The 25,876-nt window shown below is 28.5% G+C and overlaps 2 protein-coding genes across 7 annotated transcripts in view; one reads left to right on the forward strand and one right to left on the reverse strand.

The window, feature by feature from the left end:
• LOC107453070 (uncharacterized) overlaps positions 1-25,876 on the reverse strand; it is a 65,176-nt gene that overhangs the window by 11,764 nt on the left and 27,536 nt on the right. Inside the window, exons 1-2 of one of the 2 annotated variants that reach the window (XM_087159143.1) lie at positions 7,637-8,073; positions 1,667-1,802 (exon numbers count right to left, since the gene is read on the reverse strand). In XM_087159143.1, the coding sequence (XP_087015269.1) occupies positions 1,667-1,780 (114 nt within the window). In that variant the 5' untranslated portion in view covers positions 1,781-1,802; positions 7,637-8,073. Of the gene's footprint in view, positions 1-1,666; positions 1,803-7,636; positions 8,074-25,876 lie in introns of those variants that run through there. The other variant, XM_087159144.1, reaches the window with a different exon arrangement.
• The window catches only part of LOC107442660 (RIMS-binding protein 2), a 193,179-nt gene continuing 188,067 nt past the window's right edge, over positions 20,765-25,876 (forward strand). For all 5 annotated transcript variants that reach the window (XM_087159135.1, XM_087159138.1, XM_087159136.1 and 2 more), the window contains exon 1: positions 20,765-21,078. The gene's annotated coding sequence lies outside the window, so the exon portion shown is untranslated. The remainder of the gene's footprint in view (positions 21,079-25,876) is intronic.

The raw sequence follows: 25,876 nt of genomic DNA on the forward strand, positions 1-25,876 counted from the left end.
TTACCTGAAATATCTCACTAAATAATAGATTTTTAAAGTATTTTTAACTTAAATTAAATAAATTGCCACTGCAATGAATAAAATTTGAATGTTAACTTACTAGGGGATAACAGGATATGGATACTTTTATTTTCAGGTAACAACGAAATATTCCACCGATTGTTTTCACTAATCTGAATAGATATGATAAGTTAGTAAAAGTAGTCTTTCTTTTCTCAACGCCGTTATCAAGTGATAAATCATTTATTTTTTATTTATTGCAGTTCTCAAATGGTGAATTTAAAGTTCAGTTTCATGATTAAATGCTGAAAAGTGATAAATCGTGAATTATGCATAAATCGTTCTTAATTTAAAATCATGTTCATTAAAGGATCGAATTACTTCTGTAGAATTAGTTAAAAGTATATATAGTTAATAGGGATACAATAAAAACAACTATAAACTTATTATCTACAACATAATATATTTCATTTATCATCTAGATAGAACAATGAGATTTTATTTGCACACGACTTGAGTTAGAAATTTTATCAAATAAAAAAATTGCATTTTTTAAATTTTCTTTCTCAATATGCTGTTACATAAATTTACTAGGCGAGGCAGCATTTTTATGTAAAGGAGCTTTAAAGACATATATTATGATCAAAAAATATTCTTCAGAAAGTTTTTCGTTTGTAAAAATATTTATTAATCATTCTCATTAAAAGATGTTTCAAAAGATGCTTTCGAAATCACAAAACAACTGATTTTAATATTTATTCAAATATTTGTGTAAAATTTATATAAAATGAAAAAATGATAAATATAAGTATACCAACTATTTTTTTTCTTTTTAAGCACTAAATAAAAATGAATTTTTAACGATAAGTGACAGTGTTCGGGGGAAACGTTTTAAAAAATACCTAAGAAAAAAACATTTGATTTCAATACAATTGAAGATGAAATGCAGTGAAGTAGATATATATAATTAGACAATTTATTTTTTTAAAAAATAATTAAAAATAATAAGCAATGGGATATAAAAATTTTTTTTAAAGAAATGCAATAATCACGAATTGTCTGATTTCGAACTTCATCCACTTTCAAGTTAAATAAGTTTAAAATAAATAAGATTATTAGGTATAGCAAATAAATTATTATGGCTATTAATTTCCTCTATTTATGAAATTAAATTCAAGATTTGAATTACTGTGATGAGATTTTCGAATAAAATTTAATGATGCTGATAAGCAACAAAATCATTATATTTACATTAAACTTAATCATAATCAGTAAGAGAACTTCAGATTAATTTAAATATGTGATACATTAGTCTAAAATTTTATTTTGGTTTAACTAATGCAAAGATAAAAAATCTGTAAAAAAAAACATAAAATACACATGACACATTTATTATTTCTTGTTGAAAACAACAAAAACATTGGTGAGGAGAGTTAAAATGTATGTTTTCAAAACGAAAAAGTGAATTAAAATCTATTTCCAAAACTTAAATACGCGAAGTTTTAAGAAATTATAAAACTAGTAAAAAACACTATAAAACTATAATAAAAATATTATGATTATGCTCATAAAAATATATTATATAATAATAATAATAAAAACAGTATTATTACTTTATATATTTATAAAAATGGCAATTATATAAACATGCAAAAAAGGCACTTACATTTGATATATCAGTCGATGGTTCATTGTCTGATATCGTTTCCAAATCATCCTCTACAAACTGAATATTTTCAGACCTAACCATTAGTGGTATCGTAACATGGCGATCCGCCATTTTTCTTCAAACCCAATTGCACCTGCATTTAAAGATCATTCATTTAATATTTACATATGCACAGTATTTTGTACTCAGCACCCTTAATATTGACATATCTTTAGGTTCCGTGTCAAAAATGAAGCGAAAACAGTATTATTTTTTTATAGTGTCGAGTAATATTTAAGAGGAGAAAAGCAAAGACGTTATTGAAATAAATCTGCAGAATCAGAAGAGAAAAAGGCGAAATGAGATACGTCAAAACCAGTTTGATTGCTTCGTGAAACCCGGAGATTTTCCAAACAATCACCTTTCAACTTCTCCTTGATTCCTACGCTATTAAATGAATTTCGATTTCTTTATAGTTTCACTCATTTTATTTATCCACCAGTCGATTTTTTTTTTCAGTTTAACTTAGTTAAAGAACAGATCACAACTTAAGTCATGAAATAGATTATTTCTGAAGAAAGATGACGAGGAAAGAAATCAAATATTTTCGATTTCTTTTTAGTTTCACCCATTTTATTTATCCGCCAGTCGATTTTTTTTTTCAGTTTAGCTTAGTTAAAGAACAGATCGCAACTAAAGTCATGAAATATATTATTTCTGAAGAGAGATGATGAGGAAAGAAATCAAATCTTTCCTTTCGCGAATTTTTCGTTGTATATATATATGGTTCAAATTCCAGATGTCAATAAACAGAAATGAGACCTTAAGTCGAAAGGATGCATCTTCATTGGTTACAGTAAAGAAACTTAAAAAATGAAGAATTTATTATCCCTCAAACTAGAATATCGTTAGCTGATGTCATCTTTATCTAAAATCAATTTTTAAACAAACCTACTCAAAATAACTTACTCTCAACTGAATCCCAAAATATGGAAAGAACAGAAATAAACAGTGTTTCATCTTCTTCATCTATGAAAGAATCAGGCGCCTTCATAGAACTTATAAGTGATGAAGGCGAAGATACTTCTTCTGAAGATATAAATATATACCCTATAAGAACTGCGGTACCAAGAAGAGCATATTACTATGCAAATTTAGAATTGTGTACCAACTAAACCTTTGTATTGCATGTTGCATTTTTACACCCAAAACTTGATGAAGAAATATACAAGGAACTTTCTAACAACTCCAAATATTTTTGTCGTTGATATTGCAAACTAAATAAACCCATCTTTGGACTGAAAGAAGCAAGCCGAAGCTGGTATTTTGAACTAGTCGAAACATACAGAGGAATAAAACTGTTATGGTTGATCCTTGTATTTTCTACAGAAACAAAGAGAGAAAAATCTTGATCGTTGCAATATGTGTAGATGATTTGCTTATCTTATCAAATGACATCAAGCAAAAAGAAAATATCAAAAGTAATCTAAGGCATTGCTTCAAAATAAAAGATCTTGGTGAGGTTTATCATATACTTGGAGCGACCATCACAAGAGACCGTAAGAATGGAATAATTAGCTTGGACCAATCAACTTATATCAAGAACATGAAAACAAGATTCAATATGCAAGAGGGTAAAAAATAGAAAACTGCTCTCTCAACTGATCAAGTTTTAACTATGAATACGGATCCTCAAAGTGAAAAAAAAGTTAGATGCATTCCTTATAGAGGCTGTAGTAAGCCTAATAAATGCTTCACAAAGAACTCGATCTGAGGTAGCCCACATAGTCGGAACTGTTAGCCGATATGCCAACAATCCTGGTAATCCCATTGGAGCTCAGTCAAAAGACAATCCAATGCCTGAAGGATACAATCTTAAAGAAGTTAAATTTTACCAAAGGAGAACAACTTCAAAGCCTTACAGAATCGGATTAGGTCACTGATAAATACGAAAGGAAATTGATAACAGATTATGTCTTCTATGATTCAAATTGTGTTATCATTTAGAACTCAAGAAAACAACAAACGGTTGCCTCATCAACTGCTGAAGCAGAATACATTCTGAACAGAAATATATAGATTTACAACTCAAACAAGAACAATTTAATCAAGAAATAGAAGCTATAAAATTATATAGTGACTATCAGAGTGTCATAAAAATAAGTTCGAACCCTTTGCTGACAACTTGTGGGAGCCACATTGACATTCGCCAGCACGTCAAGAAAGAAAAAGTCGAATAATTACTTCTTATTTACATCTGTTTAATTCTGACATAGATAAAATTCCATTGTAAATTTACAAATGAAAAACTCTACATTGTTAACACATTCAGTAATTTATTTATTTTAAAAAGAGTGATGATGCATGTATGTTATCCATATAAATATTCAGTTTATTACACATTAAAATAAATGTGAAAACAAGAAAAATAGTGAGAAATCAAAATATTAAAAATAAATCGTAATTTACTCTGCAAAATTTAGTTTTGTCTTCATTAGCGTGCGGCAACCTTAAAGAATTAACACCTATGCAATTCATAAAACTAAAATAAAACAAATAACCCAACGATTACACAGATATTCATAAGTTCAATTAAAAATAATAAAATAAACCGATGAACTCATAAATTTAACTTGTAGTTCAGCTTTTTGTCGTAGAGTGGCACTAAAACTATTTGGGCCAGTGTTGCAATTTCGCTTAACATAGAAAAAAAAACGAGTTTTATGTTAACGAAATTATTATGTAAACGAGTTATGTAAACGTGTTAATTTTATTTTTACGCAATACTCTTTTACTCTTTAAAGCAGCGACTGTTGCCTTTCCTTGGGATAGACTATGCTTGTGTACAAATGTATCATCAAAAAAATCTGTCAAATAAAATATTTTATATGAAAATTTTAAAAATAATACTCTTAATTATATATATATTAAGAAGCGATTTCTTCTAAGCATTTTTAACCATTTTCTCAGTTTGGTAATCCGATTTGCGGAAGCCCTATATCAGAGATTTCTATTTTTTTCTTGTTCTTAGTTTCTTTCGCCCATTATGAAAATAGAAAAATATTTTCTTGAAATTTTCCTTCATACATTAACTTTTCAATCTTTTTCTATCGATCATACATACATTTAGTTTCATATTAATTTCTTGTATTTACTGCCTAAAATATATTTTGAAATATTCAGAAAGATTGAAAATTGGATAAATATGCCTTCGTTTATAGTAATATAGTAATTTCTTTTATTTAATCAAAACATAATAACATAGACATCATCACCACAAACTGTATTGCAGCAAATAGTAATAAAATGAAAAATGAAATTATCATCATGAGAATATTATAAATAAAAATTTTCCACAGTTCTGAGAAATTGAAAATACACTAGGAATTTGTTGAGAAAAACAAAAAACTCTTTAAAATGTTTAAAGGAAAATTGCTTTGTGTGTAAACACAAAAAAAGCGAAATAGATTAAATAAACTAGTTTTAAGTGAATACTAGAGATAAAAAATAGATAAAACAAGAATTTTTATTAGATTCATTGACTTCTGCGAAACAAGATAGGTTTTTTTTATACCTTTTTCCTTGAAAACAGCTAAATAAAATTCAAAATACTATATTCAAATATTCTTTAGCAGTATTGATTGTAAAAAAATATTTATGAAATCTTTGTTTGTGGAATTTAAAATTTTGATTAAAATTTAACAAAAAACTATCGATTAATTATTATAGTGTCATATTCATAAATTCTCCTATAATTATAAGAAAAGAGAGAATTTCTGGAAGTATAAATGTTGTATATAAATGAATTATCAATGTAAATATATGTATAATCAATATAAAGCATAAATGCATAATTGATGTAAAACATAAATGTATAATCAGCTAAGACATACAACTATTTACAGCACTGCACAATTTCCTCGGCATCTGTAAATTCTTAATCTACAATTTATATATCTGTAAGGATAATTTATGTCAATATTGTAAGCTGAATAGATCACATTCTCAGAAATAAAACTCGTACTTTTTAGGTTGCAATATTCGTTGAGCAGTAATGTGTTAATTTTGATGTTCATTTTGTCAAGAAATTACTTGATTTTTAGCGAAACACGATGTCGTAAACTTTTTGACGAAACTGTTTCCTTATTCATTTTATAACTGGCATGAAACGTGCGAAACGTACTTGAAAAACCAACTCAAGGAACTCCTCTGTAATCCACTGAGACAAATTGGCTTTCATAGAAGAGTACTAGGGGGCACCAACCATCATTCGCGTTTCATTGGGAGGAAAACAACGAAAATTTCCCACGGTTAGCTCAAAAACAAAGAGATTTTAACACAAGATTTGTCCAAAGCTGAGAATATTTCATATCAGCACAGAAGTCGATGTAAATCGGGAGTGGAATTCGAATCAAATTACTATCGCTGGGATTCGTTTGTCACTTGACTTCAATTTTTTTTTTAATTTGATTTAAAAACTATTCGCACTGTATTATGGGTGGAAGAGAACGAGTATACTCTTTAGCAAACATGCTTCTTGGAATTAAATCCTGGTTATATTTTATAACTCATTCCCTCATACCTCTTTTATTTTATATTATATTTCGTTAAAAAGTTTGGTTTTTTGATATGTATAACTAAGCCTAATGCCGTAACTAAATTTGCGTCTTAAAACAAGTGAAAAAAGTACGTTTTTCCAATTTGACGAAATGTCAGCTTAGAACATTTTCCAGAAAACTTTTTCGTCACAAAAAGAAGAAATTTTTATTAATTTTGAGTATTCTTCCTGAACAGTTCGAAAGGATACGAACCAACAAAATATTAATGGGATTACATCCTAAGCCTCTGTCTCAGATGCGAACATTTTAATCTTCGATTCATTTCTACCTCTAGGCTAAACATTATACCGTTTGTGGTAAATTTTTAATCAAAACTATGTATTATGTCGTTTAATTTTACTTTTAAAACAAGCAAAAAATTTTAGGAATTGGCCGCAAATAACATGAACAATATTTTTCTAAAATGTTATATTCAACCTTCCTTCGAAATGATACTGCATTCAAATGATAAGGAAAATTTTCAGTTACTTTTTGTAATTTTTGTGTAATTTAACTTCACCTTCTAACCGGCAAATTGTCTCTAATGATTCTAAATCCTTGAGGCACTAAGCACAGATTCTGTTCTCCAAAATCGATAATGTTCGAAAATACATTGGATTAAAAAATATGGAATATGACAGCTGTTTTGCATAAAATATGACAGCTATCCGAAATCAATATCGTGGCACTTGATTATTTTCAATTTATTTGTTGTTAAGTCATTTTGGAAAAATACTAGCTATTCATGCTTTAAGATAAAGTCTCTTAAATGTTGATATTGTATTTGACAACGTTATTTGTCATCTGAAATTTTATTATCACACTGTTTTATTTTGCGCATTCTAAACTGTTTAAAGCTTACAGAAAAATTATTAGTTTCCCTTTAATTTCTAAAGCAAGAATAATTTTGGAAAATTCTGCTTTGCAAGAGCATTATAATTGCTATTATGGAAAACGTTAAAAAAATTACTATTTTGAATTTTTTTAACTCCAATATTTTTAACTTTTCCACGTATATTTTTAACAACAAATTTACTATTTACAATTAATTTTTTTAAAAATTATCAAAAGCATACAACAATTTTTTGCGATATTTACATTAGTTCTCTTTACGGAATTTTAATTTAAAACTTTTTGAAAAGTATTGTTTAAAAGAAAGTTTACAAACACCTTAAAACCTATATGAAGATGCAAAAAATGAATTATAAATTACTTTATAAAAATGAATTTTTATACTTTTATTACATAATTCATTCGAGACTAAAATTCCAAATATTCTTATTATTAATTTTGCGCTTCATGAGAAGCAAGATTCTGTATTAACATATGCAATCTATAAGAAGAAAACGATTATTCATTTCTGAAAGAAAAACAATTTTAAGCAACTTACTTTTGTAGTATTTGGGTAAAACATCAAAATATTTCATAGCTATGATGCCAGTTCTTTTATCAAAGAAACAAAACGAATCTACTCCACAGAAATATCTTTATGGAACATTAAAATAAGCTAGAAAATCGCAGAATAAAATTAGTAATCCATTCACAAATGCGAACAAATCTGTAAAAGACGATAAAAATTTGTGAGCATAAAATCGTTTGCGATGTAAATAACTTTAACTTCCACTAATAATTTTCTAACTGGTAATCCATTGCTTAATTGGGAGTAGAGCAAATATTGAATGGGGGATTGCATTCCAAAAACAAGAGTCAAGGCACACACAAGTGCGTGACTGATTAAGAGGCTGTGAACTTATTTCTTTGTTTCAGTAGACATTTTTACGATTCGACTTCAACTATGAGTGCTCCTTATCAGTGGTTAAAGATTACTGAACAAATCGATATCGTATTATTCCCTTTTTTCATATATTTATATATAAACGATTAGATTTTGAAATAGGAGTTGTTGATAAAAAATTATTTGTGAAAATATGTTGCTTCGTAAAATAGAAATAAGTTTCTCACCTTATTCAAAAAATGATAATAAAATACATAACACTTTTAATTGCATAAATACATTTTAAAAAATAAGTTTGATATATTCTATTTACAAATTTATTGAAATAGCTTTTGAATCCAATGTTTCTAAGGAATTTTTTTTATTTAATCATTTATTTATTTTTTATTTATTTACTTTTTAAATGCTTGTGATTTATGTAGAATAACGTGGCCAAAACCGAAGTTTAAAATAAAAAGATTTTAGAACATTTTCTTTTTCAAAATCTGAAATGAGTTGTGCTTTTTACGAAAAAAATTTAGTTTTTTAAGTGCTAATTTACTGTTGTTAATATTTTTAGGATCATGGGATAAAAAAATTTAAAAATAACTTATTTGATAGAAATATGCGAATATTTTAAAGGTCATAGCTCAAAAAGAAGGATTCTTAATTTTTTTTCCATCATTACATTTTTCTATTATCAATTTTATTTTTATATCATCTGCAAAAATAAATCAGCACACAAATTAGTACATAAATTATTTACTTTCTCCTAAAGTAAATTTGCAATGAGCAAAATTTGTTTAAAAAAAGTTGTACTTCACAATATTGGAATAGTAACCATAAATTATCTACGTGAATATGTCAATAAACTTTTTAAAAAAGAGAAAACACTTAATTTACTTATCTCATTTTATTTACTCTAAAATCTATCTTCGTCATTACTAACGCTTTCATCTAAATAAGTGGAAGTATTGTTTGGATTGATATTACGTATTTCCAAGTGAGTAAACTGATAACTGATTACAAGCCTGAAGGAAACTTATGGTGTATCGCTTAAATGGATTAGTTTTTGACTTAAAACATACTAATAAACAGCGGGATGCATGGTCTCCAATAAAATTATTTATTAAAAATTAGATATTATGTAAACTTGTACACAGTTAGAAATTTCTCATAAATAACAATTTACTTAATTGTTATTTTACCATATTCGAAGAAAACAGTCAAATAACAGTAAATTAGATGGTATTCAAACTATTTAACTGTGAGAAAAATAGTTCATTAATTGCCTTAACCTAATATGGTGAAACAACCAGAATTCTATTGACCAATTAGACCCACTAAATTAAGTCCTTCAGTTCCTTGCAGCTGGGTACATGTTGCGTCCGATAGGGCTAATCTATCAATCTCATGACCCTCAGAACGGGGGTTCGAATCCCAGTGTTGACACCAAAATATTTCTTCCATTCCCTTCAACCTACGACGAGTTTCCAGTGTCCCCTGTTCCCCAATTTGTGACCTTGAACTATTAGAATACGATACTCTCACTCACGCATGCATGACACCATCATAAAGCTGTTCAACACAAAAAAGTCTTGCATTTCCCATATATTACGATCGGTGAAACAACCCGATAAACTAATGAAACCAAATTCCGTGATCCATTCGACAAAACACAGCTCAATCACATCCTAATACCAACGTTCATTACCAAATGAATACCCAAGCACATATGCCCAGTTAATTTTCTTTCATAAGGTTTAGAAACCATGTTAGTTGTAAATGATTAAAAAATCATGAAATCATTCATCGTATTAAAAACCACGAACACAAAACTAGTTTTATGTTCATGATTTTTCAACCATACTAGATGTAAACGATTTCAAAACCGTTAAGGTAAAAAATGTTCTTTACCTAAACTTTACGATTAATTGGATGGACAGACTGTTTGCCGGTTATTTTACCGTAATTTAAGAATGAAAATTCTAACAGTGTAGAAAAGTCTCGTCTCGCTAAATAATTAAAATATTTTTTTAAACATTTTAAAGCTGATTGATGCTCTTAAAAATATCGAAAATGCAGTAATGGACAAAGCAGAGGGTTACAATCAATAAACATTTATATTTTTGAAAATTTTTAAATTACTAAATTTCTCTGAAAAATATTTACTTTGTTGAAGACATTTAATCTATAATTTAATGGAAATTCACTTAATCTAAAATTTAAGTATTGATTATTTTAAGTACTATTAAACAGTAATCGATATTTTTAGATTCGATTATGACGTGTTAATTTTTTTCTGCCATTAATATTATATTTAGGTTTCTTTCTAAATCCAATTCATCATTTAAACAATATTTTCCAATTTTGATTGAAAATGGTCGGAAATAAAGTTCTCTAGTAAAAGCCACCCATTTTAATTTTATTCTGTTTTGCGCTTTCCTACTAAGACCAAACTTTGAAACTTGAAAGTTATTTTATATACCTTATAAAAAGGGAAATATAATTTTTTAAATGCAAATAAAAGTTCTTTAGCATGTTTTATAGATCGAAAAAGCGCAGAAGTTTCAAAAAATAAACAAAACTTTTTAGTATTTTATTACAGTTTTTCATACCAGTAGGAATTGTTGATATTAAATATCGAAATGAAACTTGACTAAACTTTATAAACTTCGTGAGTATTTTTATTATATCAGTATGCATACATCTCATAGCAGTGCACATTAAAGTTGCTTTTGTTGCCAACAATTGTTGGTAACTGCTAAAAGTTAAAATTTTTGTTGTATTTTTAATCTATTCATGTGGATTTGTTTTGAAAAAATAGAAAATCTATTAAAATTGTTTCAAAAGCCACAAATTTTAGTTATATTAAATTTCAAACTTGATATTTCAGCATGTTGTCACTTATGGCGGTGTCAAGTTTGGATAGAACGAACGCAAATTCAATCTGGTTAATAAACAGCAGCAGTTTCTTATCCAGTTAGTGCTTTTTTGGACATACTCTTGGCTTATATATATTCTTTTAATTGTTATTATAACTGCTTTCCCATGCACTAATCTGTATGGCTCTCTAAACTTGGTGTTGTTTGTAGCAATTTACAAAAACATATCAGATACTCTGAAAAAATAGAAAATTTAACTAGTATTGTACATAAAAAATTCTTCTGTGGCAACTGAAGAGAAGTATCTCAGTGCTCGCAATATAGTATACAATCGGCAAAAGGCTTTTTCATCATCTACATTTTATACCAGTGCAACTCTCTTCTCTAAATGTTTTGCACTTCTTCTGAATTACATATTAGAAGTTTAATCTTCAGTCACAAATCGAGCAAACATTTTGTATACTTCATTCTTGCGTGTCGTTGTTGTTACTCTTTTACGTAGCTGGACAAACATCTGCACAAAAGCATAATATCCAAGCTATTTTCCGCCGATATTATGGTCTTGTTATTTTCAGGAGCCAAATTTATCACCAAATTTATTTAAATTGGAGAAGTAATTAATTTACCTTAGATAGTGTTCTCAGGATGTGGATTTACATACAGGGTTCTTCATAATTCCTCCCAGGGTTTCGAATCATTATAATAAAAAAACGAAGACGAATATGGCAAAAAAGAACATATGAAATTATTCCGAAAGTATTCAAGTTTTAATTTAAGCAGTTGCCGGTAGATGGCAGTGGCATGTACCACTGAAGCCAGTTGTAGTAAGGAAAAATGGCGTTCACAGGCGGAGGGAATTATGAATAACCCTGTATATTATGCATAAAATCACATAGTCAAAACTCTGGGATTAATTGTCACTTACTGACTTATATTGTTTCAATCTAAATAAAAAGTATTAATTAAGTACACCACCGTTTACCCTTTGCTTACGGCTGGGCTGGTACAATAAGTGGATCAAAATGACTTAATCATACTAAGCGTCGTAAGAAAGTTATTTTTTATCAAAAAAATCGGCTCTTTTTTGTATTTTCGAAAAGCTTCCCACTAATTGATTACTATACCATAATCATGACCTCAACGCATGAATGAAGCCTCTTAACTATTTTGTTTTTCTATGCAAACATTTATTTCAATCTTCATAGCAGAGGAAAAAAGTGCAATGTCTTCTAACACGTAGTGTACTTCAATCTTCATAGCAGAGGAAAAAAATGCAATGGGTTCTAACACGTAGTGTGCTTCAATCTTCATAGCAAAGGGAAAAAGTGCAATGGGATCTAACACTTAGTGTGCTTCAATCTTCATAGCAGAGGAAAAAAAGTGCAATGGGTTCTAACACGTAGTGTGCTTCAATCTTCATAGCAGAGGAAAAAAATGCAATGGGTTCTAACACGTAGTGTGCTTCAATCTTCATAGCAGAGGAAAAAAATGCAATGGGTTCTAACACGTAGTGTGCTTCAATCTTCATAGCAGAGGAAAAAAATGCAATGGGTTCTAACACGTAGTGTGCTTCAATCTTCATAGCAGAGGAAAAAAAGTGCAATGGGTTGTAACACGTAGTGTGCTTCAATCTTCATAGCAGAGGAAAAAAATGTAATGGGTTCTAACACGTAGTGTGCTTCAATCTTCATAGCAAGGAAAAAAAGTGCAATGGGTTCTAACACGTAGTGTGCTTCAATCTTCATAGCAAGGAAAAAAAGTGCAATGGGTTCTAACACGTTGTTTGCTTTGATTTTAAACCTAAGTGAGAAAGAAAATATTAATCCCTCTGTAGGTGTGAAAAGCGGCTTCCGTTGATTTTTAAGAGAACGCTATGGCCCATGAGAAACTTTTTATATCTAATTCTGTTTCAACCTAAATGAAAATTTAAAATTTAAAAAATAGAAAACTTAAAATTTAAATATAGAAAGAATGGACTTTTTCTTTTTCAAAAAACAGTGTTTTTCAACCTTATCTCTTCAATATCTTATAAACTATTCATCGAAATCTAATTTTTTTCGTAAGATTATTAAAATATGAAAGCTAGAACTCAGCAATATACAATAGGATTTTTCCATCCGTTATTTGATTTTAGGTAATTCAATTTGACTTGCCCCGTATTTTGTTTCGAGAATTTTCTTTAAAATTGCATATGAGGTCATCAATAAAATAGTTTAAAACAAAGTCTAGGCTTTGAAAGTGTTGTGTTTGCAAATCTCTTTTTCAAAACATATTCTACCACGCGATATATTCTCACCTTTTTTTTTTCGCCGACGCTCAGTTTAAATCTGCTTGCGTTCCGATGTTGTCTCTTGTTTCATAATAAAGATAAAAGAGGGCAGCACTATAAGCTCGAAGAAAACTTGAACTAGTTTCTCTAAGTGGGAAAAAAAACAAAGAAAACTGGGATGAAATTATATACTACGAACCTATAATCTTTTTCTCGCTCTCCCTCCTCTCCTAATAAGCACTGTATAATGAATAAATGATTAGTCAGATGCCATCGTAAAGCCAAATTGCTGTAGTAAATATCTTTAATTGCTACCATACCAGCATTTTCTTCCATATAAGCAATCATCGTGGATCTTACAGTCATGTTTTTTTCTGTAGGCAGTTGTAGATTTTATATTTAAAATTGTTCTAGAATTGTATGGGGATCATGATTTTCCTCCAAATTTCGGAAAGATTATTATGTATTATGTGAAGTTTTCCTTTCGCTTTAAATAAAGCACCACTTTTTTCCGCATAAATTGGCGATTAAACTAGAATGTAAGCATTGCATAAGCTTATGGCAAAAATAACGAATTAAAAATATTTTTTTTAAAAAATTATTTTTATTCTTTCCCAACTTCTTGTAAAACTTTTTCTTAAACTGTAAAACGAAAATTGTTTAAAAGATATTTATAAAAATATTTGACAATATTAGAAAAATATAGACAAAATAGGCCAGAGTGGATTTTCTTTGATATAGAGTAAAATGTTTTAAGATATCACAATTTTACTTTATATATAGTTCAGTTTCTTCTTTTCTTATTTTGATATTTCACTATTTCTTAAATGATTAATGAATAATATTATAATGAAAAGTAAGAAATGTACTGGCGTATAAGAAATTGCTTATTAACATGTAGTGTGTTATGCAGTAATAAACTTTATGTGAAACTTTAACACTAGTTGCTAAAATTTACTTTTATTCACTAGCTCATTCTGTAACTTTTCAAACTAAAGCAAATTGATGCTAAATTTGATTAGTCTTGGAATGAAACTTGGTAATAGGTAGAAACTGAAATTTTAAAAAATAAGTTATTTACTAAAAAAATAAAATTAATGTCGACTAAGAGAAGCTTAAAAAATCGCCATATTGTTATTATTTGCCAATAATGTTTAATTAAATTTACTAATCGGTGCTAATTGAAACAAAAATGAGCTATGTACTAGCAAGCAAATTTAATGAATAAACGGTATTAGGATCTTTTAAGGAAAAACCTAAAAAAATTGCTTCTTATTATTGAACTAATTCTTAAGCATTTTAGATGAGAGGACAAGAAGAATCTGAAAAAGTAAGTGCTTAACTCTCTTGATTTAAATTTTATTCAAAATGGGAGTATAACTGTTAAATGAAGTTCATTCTAATTATTTATGCTAATGTATGTTGTACTCCTATATTCCCTTTGATCGACTGCATACTGCAATAATTTTAAGAGAAGAGTGCAAAAGCTAGAAAATATTAATTTCATATTACTATTTCTGGACACAGTTCCACTAGAACTAATAGCAAAACTAAATAAAGCCACCCGACACTTGGCATTACTTTTAGCTGATTAACACTAATGTTATGATAAACAGCTTTAAACTGACTAATAGTTAGTAAAGAAAGAATTGCTGACTCAGGCAGGAGTCATCAAGTAATGTCAGCGATAAACAGCAAACTTTTATGCTTACTTTCACTATCAGTTCTCGCAAAACAAAAGTTTAGTAGTAGTATTTTTATAATAAATTTTAAATTTAGACACTCTTACAATTTTTTTAAAAAAATTCCTTCACTCTGTAATTGATTACAATAAATTTACGAGAACAAATATACATAAATTACAACTGGCGATAGTAAGCTAAGTATATATATAGTAAACACGTACAGTGGAGTTAGAATAAACTTCATTTTATTCACATTTTCAATGAAATTAAGAAAATATAAGGAGTTAAGCACTTACTTTCTCAAATTTGTCCTGTTTTCTCTCCTGAAATTATTCGGATGTAGTTCTATATGTTCTTGTGTGTTCCGCGATGAAGATTTCATTTTAGTTGCATTGACTTAATTTTTATGTACATCCTTCTAACCTTCCAGATCTTCATATTTATCTGAAGCTAAAACCTCTCTGAGGAGAAATAATTTGTCTATTACACCCTAACTTAGGCGTTTTCTGGTCTCCATTTTTAAAATACTTACGACAATTATAAATATTTTTTGATAAGACTTTGTTGCTTCTTTTTGTTTCTTTGGAGATTATATTATTTCACAAAACTGCTCCTGATATATTTTCTTCTTCGGTCTGGGCACTGCCTTTTCTTCTCTTCTGAGTTTTTTGTATTTTCCTTCTTCGGTTCTTGGAAGATGTTTTTGAACCATTAGATTATAGGAAATATTTTTCTTTTCTGTTAATATTTCACACATCACATCGTATCAGAACCTTTATTTTTCTTGAATATTTATATAATTTCATTAGTTTTATTTTCGTTGCATGTCAGACCATTCCAACTGAAAATATTTGCACGGGTTTATATTAATTTTATCTTCAGAATGAACTACAATGTTGCAAAAAATGTCGTTAGTTAGAACACATTTTTAAAAACATTTTCTAGTCTATTGATGAAATTTACAATTAAAGTTAGAACTTGGTGACAAAAAGTTTCCTAGATCGAATGCAATTTATTCTCACCTGCTTCAGTTTTTGCTTGGATTTTTGAAAGATTCGATTCTATTTTGAACAGTTAAAGTTTAATCTTCATGAATTCTAAAACAAAAGTACTTAACAAGAATGATTATTAGTTTCTTTCCTAAAGAATATTCCTAATATACCCCGAAATGAAATAGCGCAGACGAAAGCAAACACTTTGTTAATGTTTTGTTCAAAATTTCATAATTGTAAGTATGTATAGTCATTATTTGTTGAACATAGTTATCTTTATCTTAGTAGAGCAGTTTTAAAATAATGTTTCGTATAGCCTTGGCATTGAATTTTCATGTTCTAATAATTGAGAGACAGGTAAGGGTTATTGACAGACCGAAATAAACGACACCCTTATCCAGAATTCGAAAAAAGAAAACGAAAGAGAGTAATTACGGGAAGGGTGCGTGCCCCAGGGCGACGTCGTTACTCACGATTATTACAGACACGAATTCATATTTTGACCGGAATTCATGAATGTCGAGGATTCATGCTTCGTTGGAATTTCCCGTACAATGGTGAGGACATTTGTCCTGGGGCAGTAGGAGACTGAATCAAACGATGATATCGTTATTTATTAGTTTTAATAAAAGAAGTGTAGAGTAATTGAGGCAGAAATAATCATCTTTATGTTTATTTGATAACTTCTGTAAATTATATTTTTTGACGCTTGATTAATGATCATTACTCAATATTTCCAATACTTTTTTCTTCGCAAGATGCAAAAGATTAGATGATGGTTCAATGCTTTAGAAATGTTCTACTATTTAAGAATATTTTTTCGTTTACAAATATTTGGGAAATGTTTTTATGCCTTATTTGATAAATTTTGCAGATTTTTATGTAGATTTTCATCATTAATTTTTGACGCTTGATAATTGATCATTACACAATGTTTAAAATACTTTTTCTTTGCAAAGTGCAAAAGTGTGGATGATGGTTTAATATTTTAGAAATTCTCTGCTATCTAGGAATATTAGTCTGTTTACGAATATTTGGGAAACGTTTTTATGGTTTATATGATAAGTTTTGCATACATTTTTGTAGATTTTATTATTATTTTTGACGCTTGGTTAATGATCATGATGTAATACTTTTAATACTTTCTTTCTTTCGCTTCTTTTTTCTTTTCTTTTTTTTCTTCTTTTTTTTGCAATATACAAAAATGTGGATAACGGTTTACTGATTTTGAAATGCTCTGCTATTTAAGAATATTTGAGAAATGATTTTATGCTTCTTCGATGAGTTTCGCAGATATTTTTGTAGACTTTATTGTCATCTTTTGACAATCGATTAATGATAATTACACAATATTTTGCCTACTTTTATTCTTTTAAATATACATAAATGTGGATGCTAGTTTAATGTTCTAGAAATGCTCGACTATTAACGAGCATTCGGACATTTACGAATATTAGAGAAATATTTTTATGCTTTATTTGATAAGTTTTGCGGATATTTTAGTAGATTTTATTGTTTTGTCGATTGATAAATTAACCATACCCAATTTTTTAATGTTTTTATATTTCTATGCAATATATAGGATTGTGGATGCTGATTTAATTAATAATTTTTTGGGTCAGAAGTGTTCCACTTTTTGCAAAAATTTGATTAATTTTGAAAAATGACGATAGTTTTTGCATGAATAACACAACATAGCTACAAAATTTGAAAACATGTATTATTATTATTCTTTAATTTTATCTTTTGTAGATGATTTTATATAACACACAGAATGTTATTGTAGTATATTTCTAGAGTATTTTCCAAAGGCTATAAAGTAAAAATCATAAAGTTATAGCCCATTTTTAATAAAAACATATGGATAGAATCATATTTTGCAGATTTTAGATTGCATTTCCTCCTCAAAAAAGCATTTATAGCCTAAGAATTCGATAAATTTGATCCGAATCTTTCTCAAATTTAACACCATAACACAATCCACTAATACAATAACGACATTTTTTCTGGCCTTTATCACAACTGATTAATTAATTAAAACTTCTTAGCTTTTATACATTCTTTCATTTTAAATTTTGTAAGAGCAATTTAAAAAATAATTTATGTGCTACAGAAAATTTACACGACTACAAGTATTTAATTTTACAAAATTTCATTAACAGGCTATAGTTCATTATAAATGAAAATAATTAATTATTGCTTTGTTGTTGTAGTTGTAGTTTATTTACGTCACACTAGAGCTGCACAATGGGCTATTGGTGACGGTCTGGGAAACATCCCTGAGGATGATCCGAAGACATGCCATCACAATTTTGATCCTCTGCAGAGGGGATGGCAACCCTGCTTCGGTAGCCCGACGACCTGCACGCGAAGTCGAGCACTTTACGGTTGCACAGTTTTAACGAGGACCCATACCGCACACCCTCGGTCCCTACGCAGACTGATCCAAGTGGTCACCCACCCGCACACTGACCGCAACCAGTGATGCCTGACTTCGGTGATCTGCTGGAAACCGTGTCTTAACGATCAGTCCACTGCGGGACTTATTAATGCATTTACATATTGATTAAGTATTTTTCTTGTGTTTTTGTTGTTGTTGTTTCTAATGCAACTTGCCACACGGACAAGCCTGCTTGGTGAAACCGAGCAAATTTAAGGCAGAGTGTGCGTTTCTTGTTTTTCAGTGGCGCCATCTATGGCCAAGAATTCGACTTCTGCCATACCATTCGTCGCACCCGTTTATAGACCCATTCATACATCCATTCATTCATCCACAGATCGTAATTTTGACTTGAATCAGAATCGATCTCCAATCCAGTACCCCCAGAGGTTTTGATTTGTTACGGGAACATGGAAGACTTTTTCGACTCAACATTTTTAACGTGCATCCGTCACATTACCACACGGGGAATCATCGGCCGGCGGGGTTCGAACCCATGAACACTCGGACATGGGCCCAGCGCCCTACCGACCAGGCTATCCCGGTTCTTACGATTTGTGTCATATGCAGGGTGCTTCATAGAGACCTTCCCGTATACACATTTCTAGAATCCTTATCAAAATTTAAAACAAAAAATATGCATACTGGGAGTCGTAAATTAATATTTATCCGTAGAAAAAGCAAAACCGTTAAAGAATCTGACAAACAAAAGTACAGGAAATCAAATGTAATAAACATCAAAAAGGTTGAATTAGAGGATAAAAGTTTCTAATAATCGTCTTTCAACTCCTCTGTGTTCTTCTCGCATTCAAACCTGGCATATTTTTAAATAAATACTAATGTACATGTAACATTGTTGTTTACATTGATTACATTCGCCTCACTGTACTGCGTCAGATGTATTTGTGAGATTTTGGTTGCATTTTTGTTTTTTCTCAGTTAAATATTGATTTGCGACCCTGATGTGTGTATTTTATTTTTGTTCATACTGTACCTTTAAGTACATATTAAGCAAAGGTGCTCTTAACGGAACATTTTGCAAGTGCTTTCTCACTGCGCGAAGAAGGCATAAAAATCAATATTAAACATGAAAAACAAAAAATACTATATTGAATTTTATTACATTATTAATCTTTTCGTAAGTATTTTAAAATTCTAATGCAGCTCAATTTTAGCAACAATTGCGCATTCAACTACAATCACTCATTTTTAAATTTATGGCTTTTATTTGTTTTTAACATTTTAAGATAGTTTAATAGTTTATTAAGAAATTCGCACTTATTTTTTGATTTTATTAAAAAGAATGCTTAGTCCTAAAAAATAAGTCAAAATTTTTTTATTACTTATTTTTGAATACTTTCTTAAAAAGAGAAAAATTCTTGAAACGTTTAACATCAAAACTAACACAGACATTAGACAGTTGACTTTTAACTGAATATGAATATTGGGCAACGTTCTTATCAGTCAATGAAATTGCGATAATTTTAAAGGATTAGTTAGTCGGAAATTAAGCTAAATAGGCTAGATCCAAACTAAGAAAAAAATTTTTAAATATTTAAATGGAAAATAAATTGCCATTGTATTTTTTACTTCTACATTTAACAGTTTTAACAGTTAGTAAGCCTAATTTTTTCAATTCATTCGATTCATTTCAATTGATTATCGATCACAAAAAAAAGTCGTTTCTGCTTAATAAAGTAAGTCTAAAGAAGAAAAAAAACGCATATCATTAACGATTGACTAATTTGAACATTAATTGGATATTCCAGATTTAAATATACACTCTTCTGGATCTAAAAATGTGACATTAATGTTATGATGACAGTTTAATGATGCTAATAATATGTAATAGCAATAATAAACTCATAGAGTTGATGATGAGCTTGATGAATTCCAAATCACTGTAGTGATCTGCTACAACCCATGACTCAGATAATGCTGCATTTCCTTAATTATAAATACGCGTTCTAGTTTTTTCTAGATCTTGTGTTTTGATGAGAAACACAGATAAAACTATTAAAAAAATGAAAATCTGGTGATCATTTGCTCAAAGACTTATAACTTTTATTTCAATTTAAAACTATAAATTTAAAAAAAATAGCGTATCAAGCTGTTTTTTTTTTTTTTTTTTGAGTAATTTCTAAAAGCCTTAATCTTTTATAGACATTTTGAAAGTTTTATGTTTTATAAAAATTGTATTTTTTCGTTTTCATTTTAAAAAAATATCAAATTTATCAAATTTTTCAAAAAAAAAAATACAACTAACGCGTGAGTACTTGATCTGAATAAAGTATTAAAAATATCCATGTTTTTTTTAATACCAGCATGTTTACTATAATGCTTCAGGTCGTGTGAAAGAAAAGGCGGATTTACAAACAGTTTGATATACCAGCATAAATGACAGACTGTCATTCGTTAGTAAACAAAGAACACCTGTATTCATCCGTTTCCGTGAATGAATAAAATCCTTTATTATTTAACGCCATCTATGGGAATTTATCGCAACTAAACTTTACCCAATAGAAAGATTGTCACAACTTCTCGCTCGAGTAAAGGTAGTGGATGAAGCACGCTTTCCAAAGTAAATCATTCCATCCAAGAAAACGAGTTTGTGTGTGACGGGATGAGGTATGTTTCGGGTAAACGTCTTCATGTAAATTGATCAGCTGTGAGACTGGAATAAAATCGAAAGTGTCAACAAATAGTGAAATTCAAAATTGAGTGTGTAATTTTATCATGTGCAAATTTCCGCTTTGAATACAATGGATACAGTGATTCAAGAATGAAATTTATTCAAATTTAACAACAAAAACATGAAAGGAATATATTTATCGTTTTAGAAACACGGTAAGATTTTTATGCTAATTTTTATGGTGATTAGTTTTCTGATGAATCGTTTTCATTTATACTCTTAGAAATTAGAGTTCTGTCATCAATCAGAATTTATGTATAAACTATTGTAGGAGATTAATTTATACTATTCTAACTCTCTCGTATTATTAATTTTCTGCATTTTATTTAAAAAGATAACTTCTTTTATTCTTTCTATAGCAATTTGATATTTGTTAAATTTACTTTGAAGCAAAGTTCAATACATAAACAAAAGAAAGAAACTTATTTATTATTGAAACAAAATTTGTTATATATTTATATATATATCAGATTTTCTTTCAATAAAAAATAAGTTTTATATACATTTCTTCGCAAAATAAACAGAGAAATTACGACAGGTAAAATTTCAATTTTTCTGGAAAAGGTGAATACTTGCAAAAATAACCCTGCAATAATAATAAGCTAAAACTGAGCAGCAATATTTGATGCTACGGGCTATTTCCTCATCGAAAATTTTTATTGCTATTTTCTCATCGGTATGATAAGAAGCCGATTTATGATTATTTATTTATTTTAATTCTTGGAATAAAAGTAAACAACTTCAAGTTCGAAAAATGTGAGATTAATATACAAAGGGCTAGTCGAGGTAATAAAAGCTATGAAAGTCCCCGTATTTCTTTATAAATCCTGATTGTGTGCAACAAATATTAATCAGAAATGTTTCCTCGCTCTTGCAACCGTTTCAGAATGAAATCAAAATCAGATGCCTTAATGGAAAATCTTCATTGTTTGGGGTCAGGTTGTACCGGGAAAACTTCTTTCTATCACTTCAAAGTTTTCATTTGACATTACTTTGATCTCAAGTCGCAATATACAACACAATTATTTTGACTAGTTTGTGTGAGGATGAATTATCCACGTTTGATTGAGATTGTTAGATACGCCTGTCATTGTGATGTTACTGCTGCGCTTATTGTTTTGATTAACATAAATCATTTATTTATTTTATTATATTTACGTCATAATTAGTATGATTCATCTTGGATGTCACTTTTCAAATATTGTTCGTCAAATTTTCTTGTTGCATGGTACCGAAGTGTCTCCAAAAAGATATTTTGTAATCAACCTCCTATTGTTTTAATACATTTTAAAGCTGAGTTAATTAGTTTTTTATATTTTTTTTAACTAGTGTTTCATTATCTGAGTATTCTCAGATGGGTTTTTCTAATTAGGAACTATTGCAAAAAAGAGTATACCACCCACCCATCCTCTTAAACTAAAAATAATTTGAAATCAGTTTCATTAGATGTTTATTTCCGGGGGGAAAACTCTTCGACCTTTGAAATATTATTTCTTTTTCCTCCCTCGTTTTCTCCTGTAAACTGGCTAAATTACTTTGAATTTTTATTATTTGTTTAACAAAAACTTCAAAATTAGGAAATATAATTTCTTAAATATGTTAAGAAGCAACATAAATGTTTGGTACTTAAAACTCATAGATGATAACTGGTCAATATTTAGTTTAAATGTGATTAAAAATTCGACTTGATATTTAAATCATTGGGTTGGATTTTGATTATTTGTTTAGTTATTGTTTGTTTATCGTTCAGCGTGAAAAGTCTAAATCTAAGAAGAAGAAAAATATTAAAAAGTTACGATATAGTAACTAACCAAAATTTCAATTCATTGGTTACTTTTCAGTATACATTTCATTTAGACAGTAAAAGTAATCAAAATTTTGATTCATTAATTACTTTTCAATAGATATTTATTTAGGTAGGAAAAGTAATCAAAATTTCAATTCCTTAATTGCTTTTAAATATGCATTTTATTTAGACAGAAAAAGCTTATATAACTAAAAGAATATAAATAATTTCAATAAATTTGTTAGGATTGACAAAAAAATTTTTTTTATTCAGTACAATATTTTTAGTTACATCTGGACTGTGCCAAACCTAAACATTTGCACCCTATTATATATGTCCCAGTATAATTCTAGTCCTGAAGTAAAATACCATAGCTGAATAAAATAGCATAACTACTTCGTGAGACGCTGAATTAAGTTTTTTTATACTTTAAATTGAATTATTCTTTTTAAAAAAAACTAAAATAACACAGTTATAATTGCGAAACAAATAAATTAAATTAAATACACATTGCAAATTCGATATGCGTCTTTAAGCATAAGTAGTAAATAATGCTACTTCAGTGCTTTTCGAAACCACAGACTCACTTTGTTTTTTTCTGGCATTTTTAGGTCAAATATGAAAATTAAAGATATCTTTGATTTATTATTTAAAGCAGGAAGCGAAGATAATTATTTTGTATTTGAATAGATTTAAAATTGATATTTAAACGGTAAATAAACATAAAATGCACCATCTGGAAACTATGAAACTACACGTAATTTTTTTACATTACATTTAATTAATAAATAATTTTTAGAACACTTAATCTATGTTTGGAGATATACTATTATTGGTGAATTGTTTATTAGTGAAAGAAAAAGCAATTTTGTACATTTTGAGTTTTAGAATAATAATTCACTTATAATTTGTGAAACCATAAAGGATAAGATGTGAAAAAGAACATAAAAACTCTGAATGAAAACTACAGTTTTTCACTAGTGGTTAAGAATTAATTTTTCGAATTGCGCAAAAGTTATTGGTACCATATGCAAATGTATCAGAAAACTCACAATTGATATTAGCATTGGGAAGCACAAAAATGGCTCTTATGTTCAAAAGCAAATATATTGAAGAAAATTTTGAATTACAAATTTTAATTTTAATTGGATCATACGTCATTGGAGACTATAAAAACAGGAAAGTGCTTTAAAAAAATATGCTATTAGTCCTTAAAATACAAAGAAAAAGTCTTCAAACTGAAAATTGATTTAAGTTTCCTTTGTATAGTAGTTTTTTGTTTCAATAAAAATTTAATACTTTTTGAAGTTCAATATTGCTGATTCTAGCAATTGAGGCCCATATTAGCATAAATTTTGAAAAAAATATCGTGTAAATGGATATAGGTAGAGCTTTGGAGACTTTTAAAAAAATTAAACAGAACTTTGCATCTCGTTAGTGACCTTTTTAGAAGAGTTTTAGAAGTTTTTTTAAAAAAAACTATAGTTGCCAGTTACTTTTTAGACACATCATTGGACATTGGATTTATGTCATTTTAGTTGATCCAGTGTTTTAGTTTAATCCTCACTACAAGTCCAATCAAAAAACCTCCTTAAAGAAGGGTAATAGAACTTATTTAATCAGTTGTACGTCAGTTGGTGTTTTTTGAATTTAGCCTGTATGATTAAAATAAATATTAATTGTGATCTTTATGATACAGCTTGCATATTTTAAAAACTCATTTGAAATATAGTTTAAAATGAAACTATTTCATATTAAAAGAGAACTTTTGCAATTAAAGTGCTAAGAATCATAGTAGAAAACGAAGTAATTTTTTAAAGTAACTGGAACTTTAACCTAGTCTAAAATTACTATTCGTAAGATTGACCCTTTCTAAAATTGCAAATAATTAAATTTATCTAATGTAAAACTTTATTTTCCTAGCAAAAATTTCTATTTTATTTATTTATTTTTATTTTTTATCTTTTTCATAAAATAAAATTTATTGTGAAACGATTATTGTTGTTTCCGCAGCATTGCACTATAATTTAAAACTCTAAATTAGTAAAAAGGATTTTTTGATTTATTCCAAATTATAGGAAATTTGAATGAGACTATAAATTGATGGATCTCCATATGATCGAAATAAGATTTCCTAAATTATCATCTTGGTTTTTATCAATAAATTCCCATGATTTAATTAAATATAATGCTTTAATTAGAGTTAATCAAATTAATAAGCATGAATTATAAAAACGCGATTATTCTCCTTAAGAATATATTACCAAATCTCCTTTTTTTTACCAATTACTTTTTTGATGTTGGTGCCAGATAATTGAATTTTCGAAAACAACTCTGTAACGATTCGCTCTTGAATAACTTCTTAACTTCGAAAAAGTTTCATTATAAATTTTCTAAAACTTATATAAGAATTTACATCTTGAAAACTTTTTCTTTTTCTAAACGAGACTGTAATGGTCTTACTGATTATTTCCTTGCTAGTGGGTGTGGGATTGTCTGTCTATATGATTAGTCTTTATACTATTGCATTAGTTCAACTTATAGGGAAATAAACTTTTGTAATGGAGGAAGATGAACCAATGGGAGTCTTAGTAACACATAATTTGTTTACTTCCAAAACTGTGAATGAAATCTTAGTAAATTCCCTGTAAATATAGTCGATGTCTTTTAAAAATGTCTTCTTGTAACAAATTAGAGGAGGGCTCTAATTTATGTTTTTCATGATTATTCCTTTTTTTTCTTCAAAACCGAAGACTTTTTATAAAACAAAATTATTAATAGTGATTCAAAGCAAAATGTAAGAGGTCCTTTTAGAAAAAAAAATAAAAGTTTCAAACACTTGTCTTCATGGATATCATTTTTTTACGTTTATATATGTTACCGGCAAAGTATGAAACGCCGACATTATATATAATCCCTGACGTTTTTAGGCAAAGTATGAAATATGAGAAGTATTACATACTTTCCCTAGGCATTGTATATAATGCCTAGGCATTCTATATAATGCCGGATGCTATTTAGGCAAAGTATGAAATAAACGTCTTGATGAGGTTATTATGTAAATGATGTGCATGTTACTGTGAATGACCGAAATCGGTGGTTGTTGACTTTCACTGGTGAATGTTGACAATCACATAGTCGCTTTGGTGAATGTCCGAAATATTTAT

This window comes from Parasteatoda tepidariorum, chromosome 3 (assembly GCF_982258835.1).
Source record: "Parasteatoda tepidariorum strain Cologne lab strain chromosome 3, Ptep-v5.0, whole genome shotgun sequence".
Classification (NCBI taxonomy): Eukaryota; Metazoa; Arthropoda; class Arachnida; order Araneae; family Theridiidae; genus Parasteatoda; species Parasteatoda tepidariorum.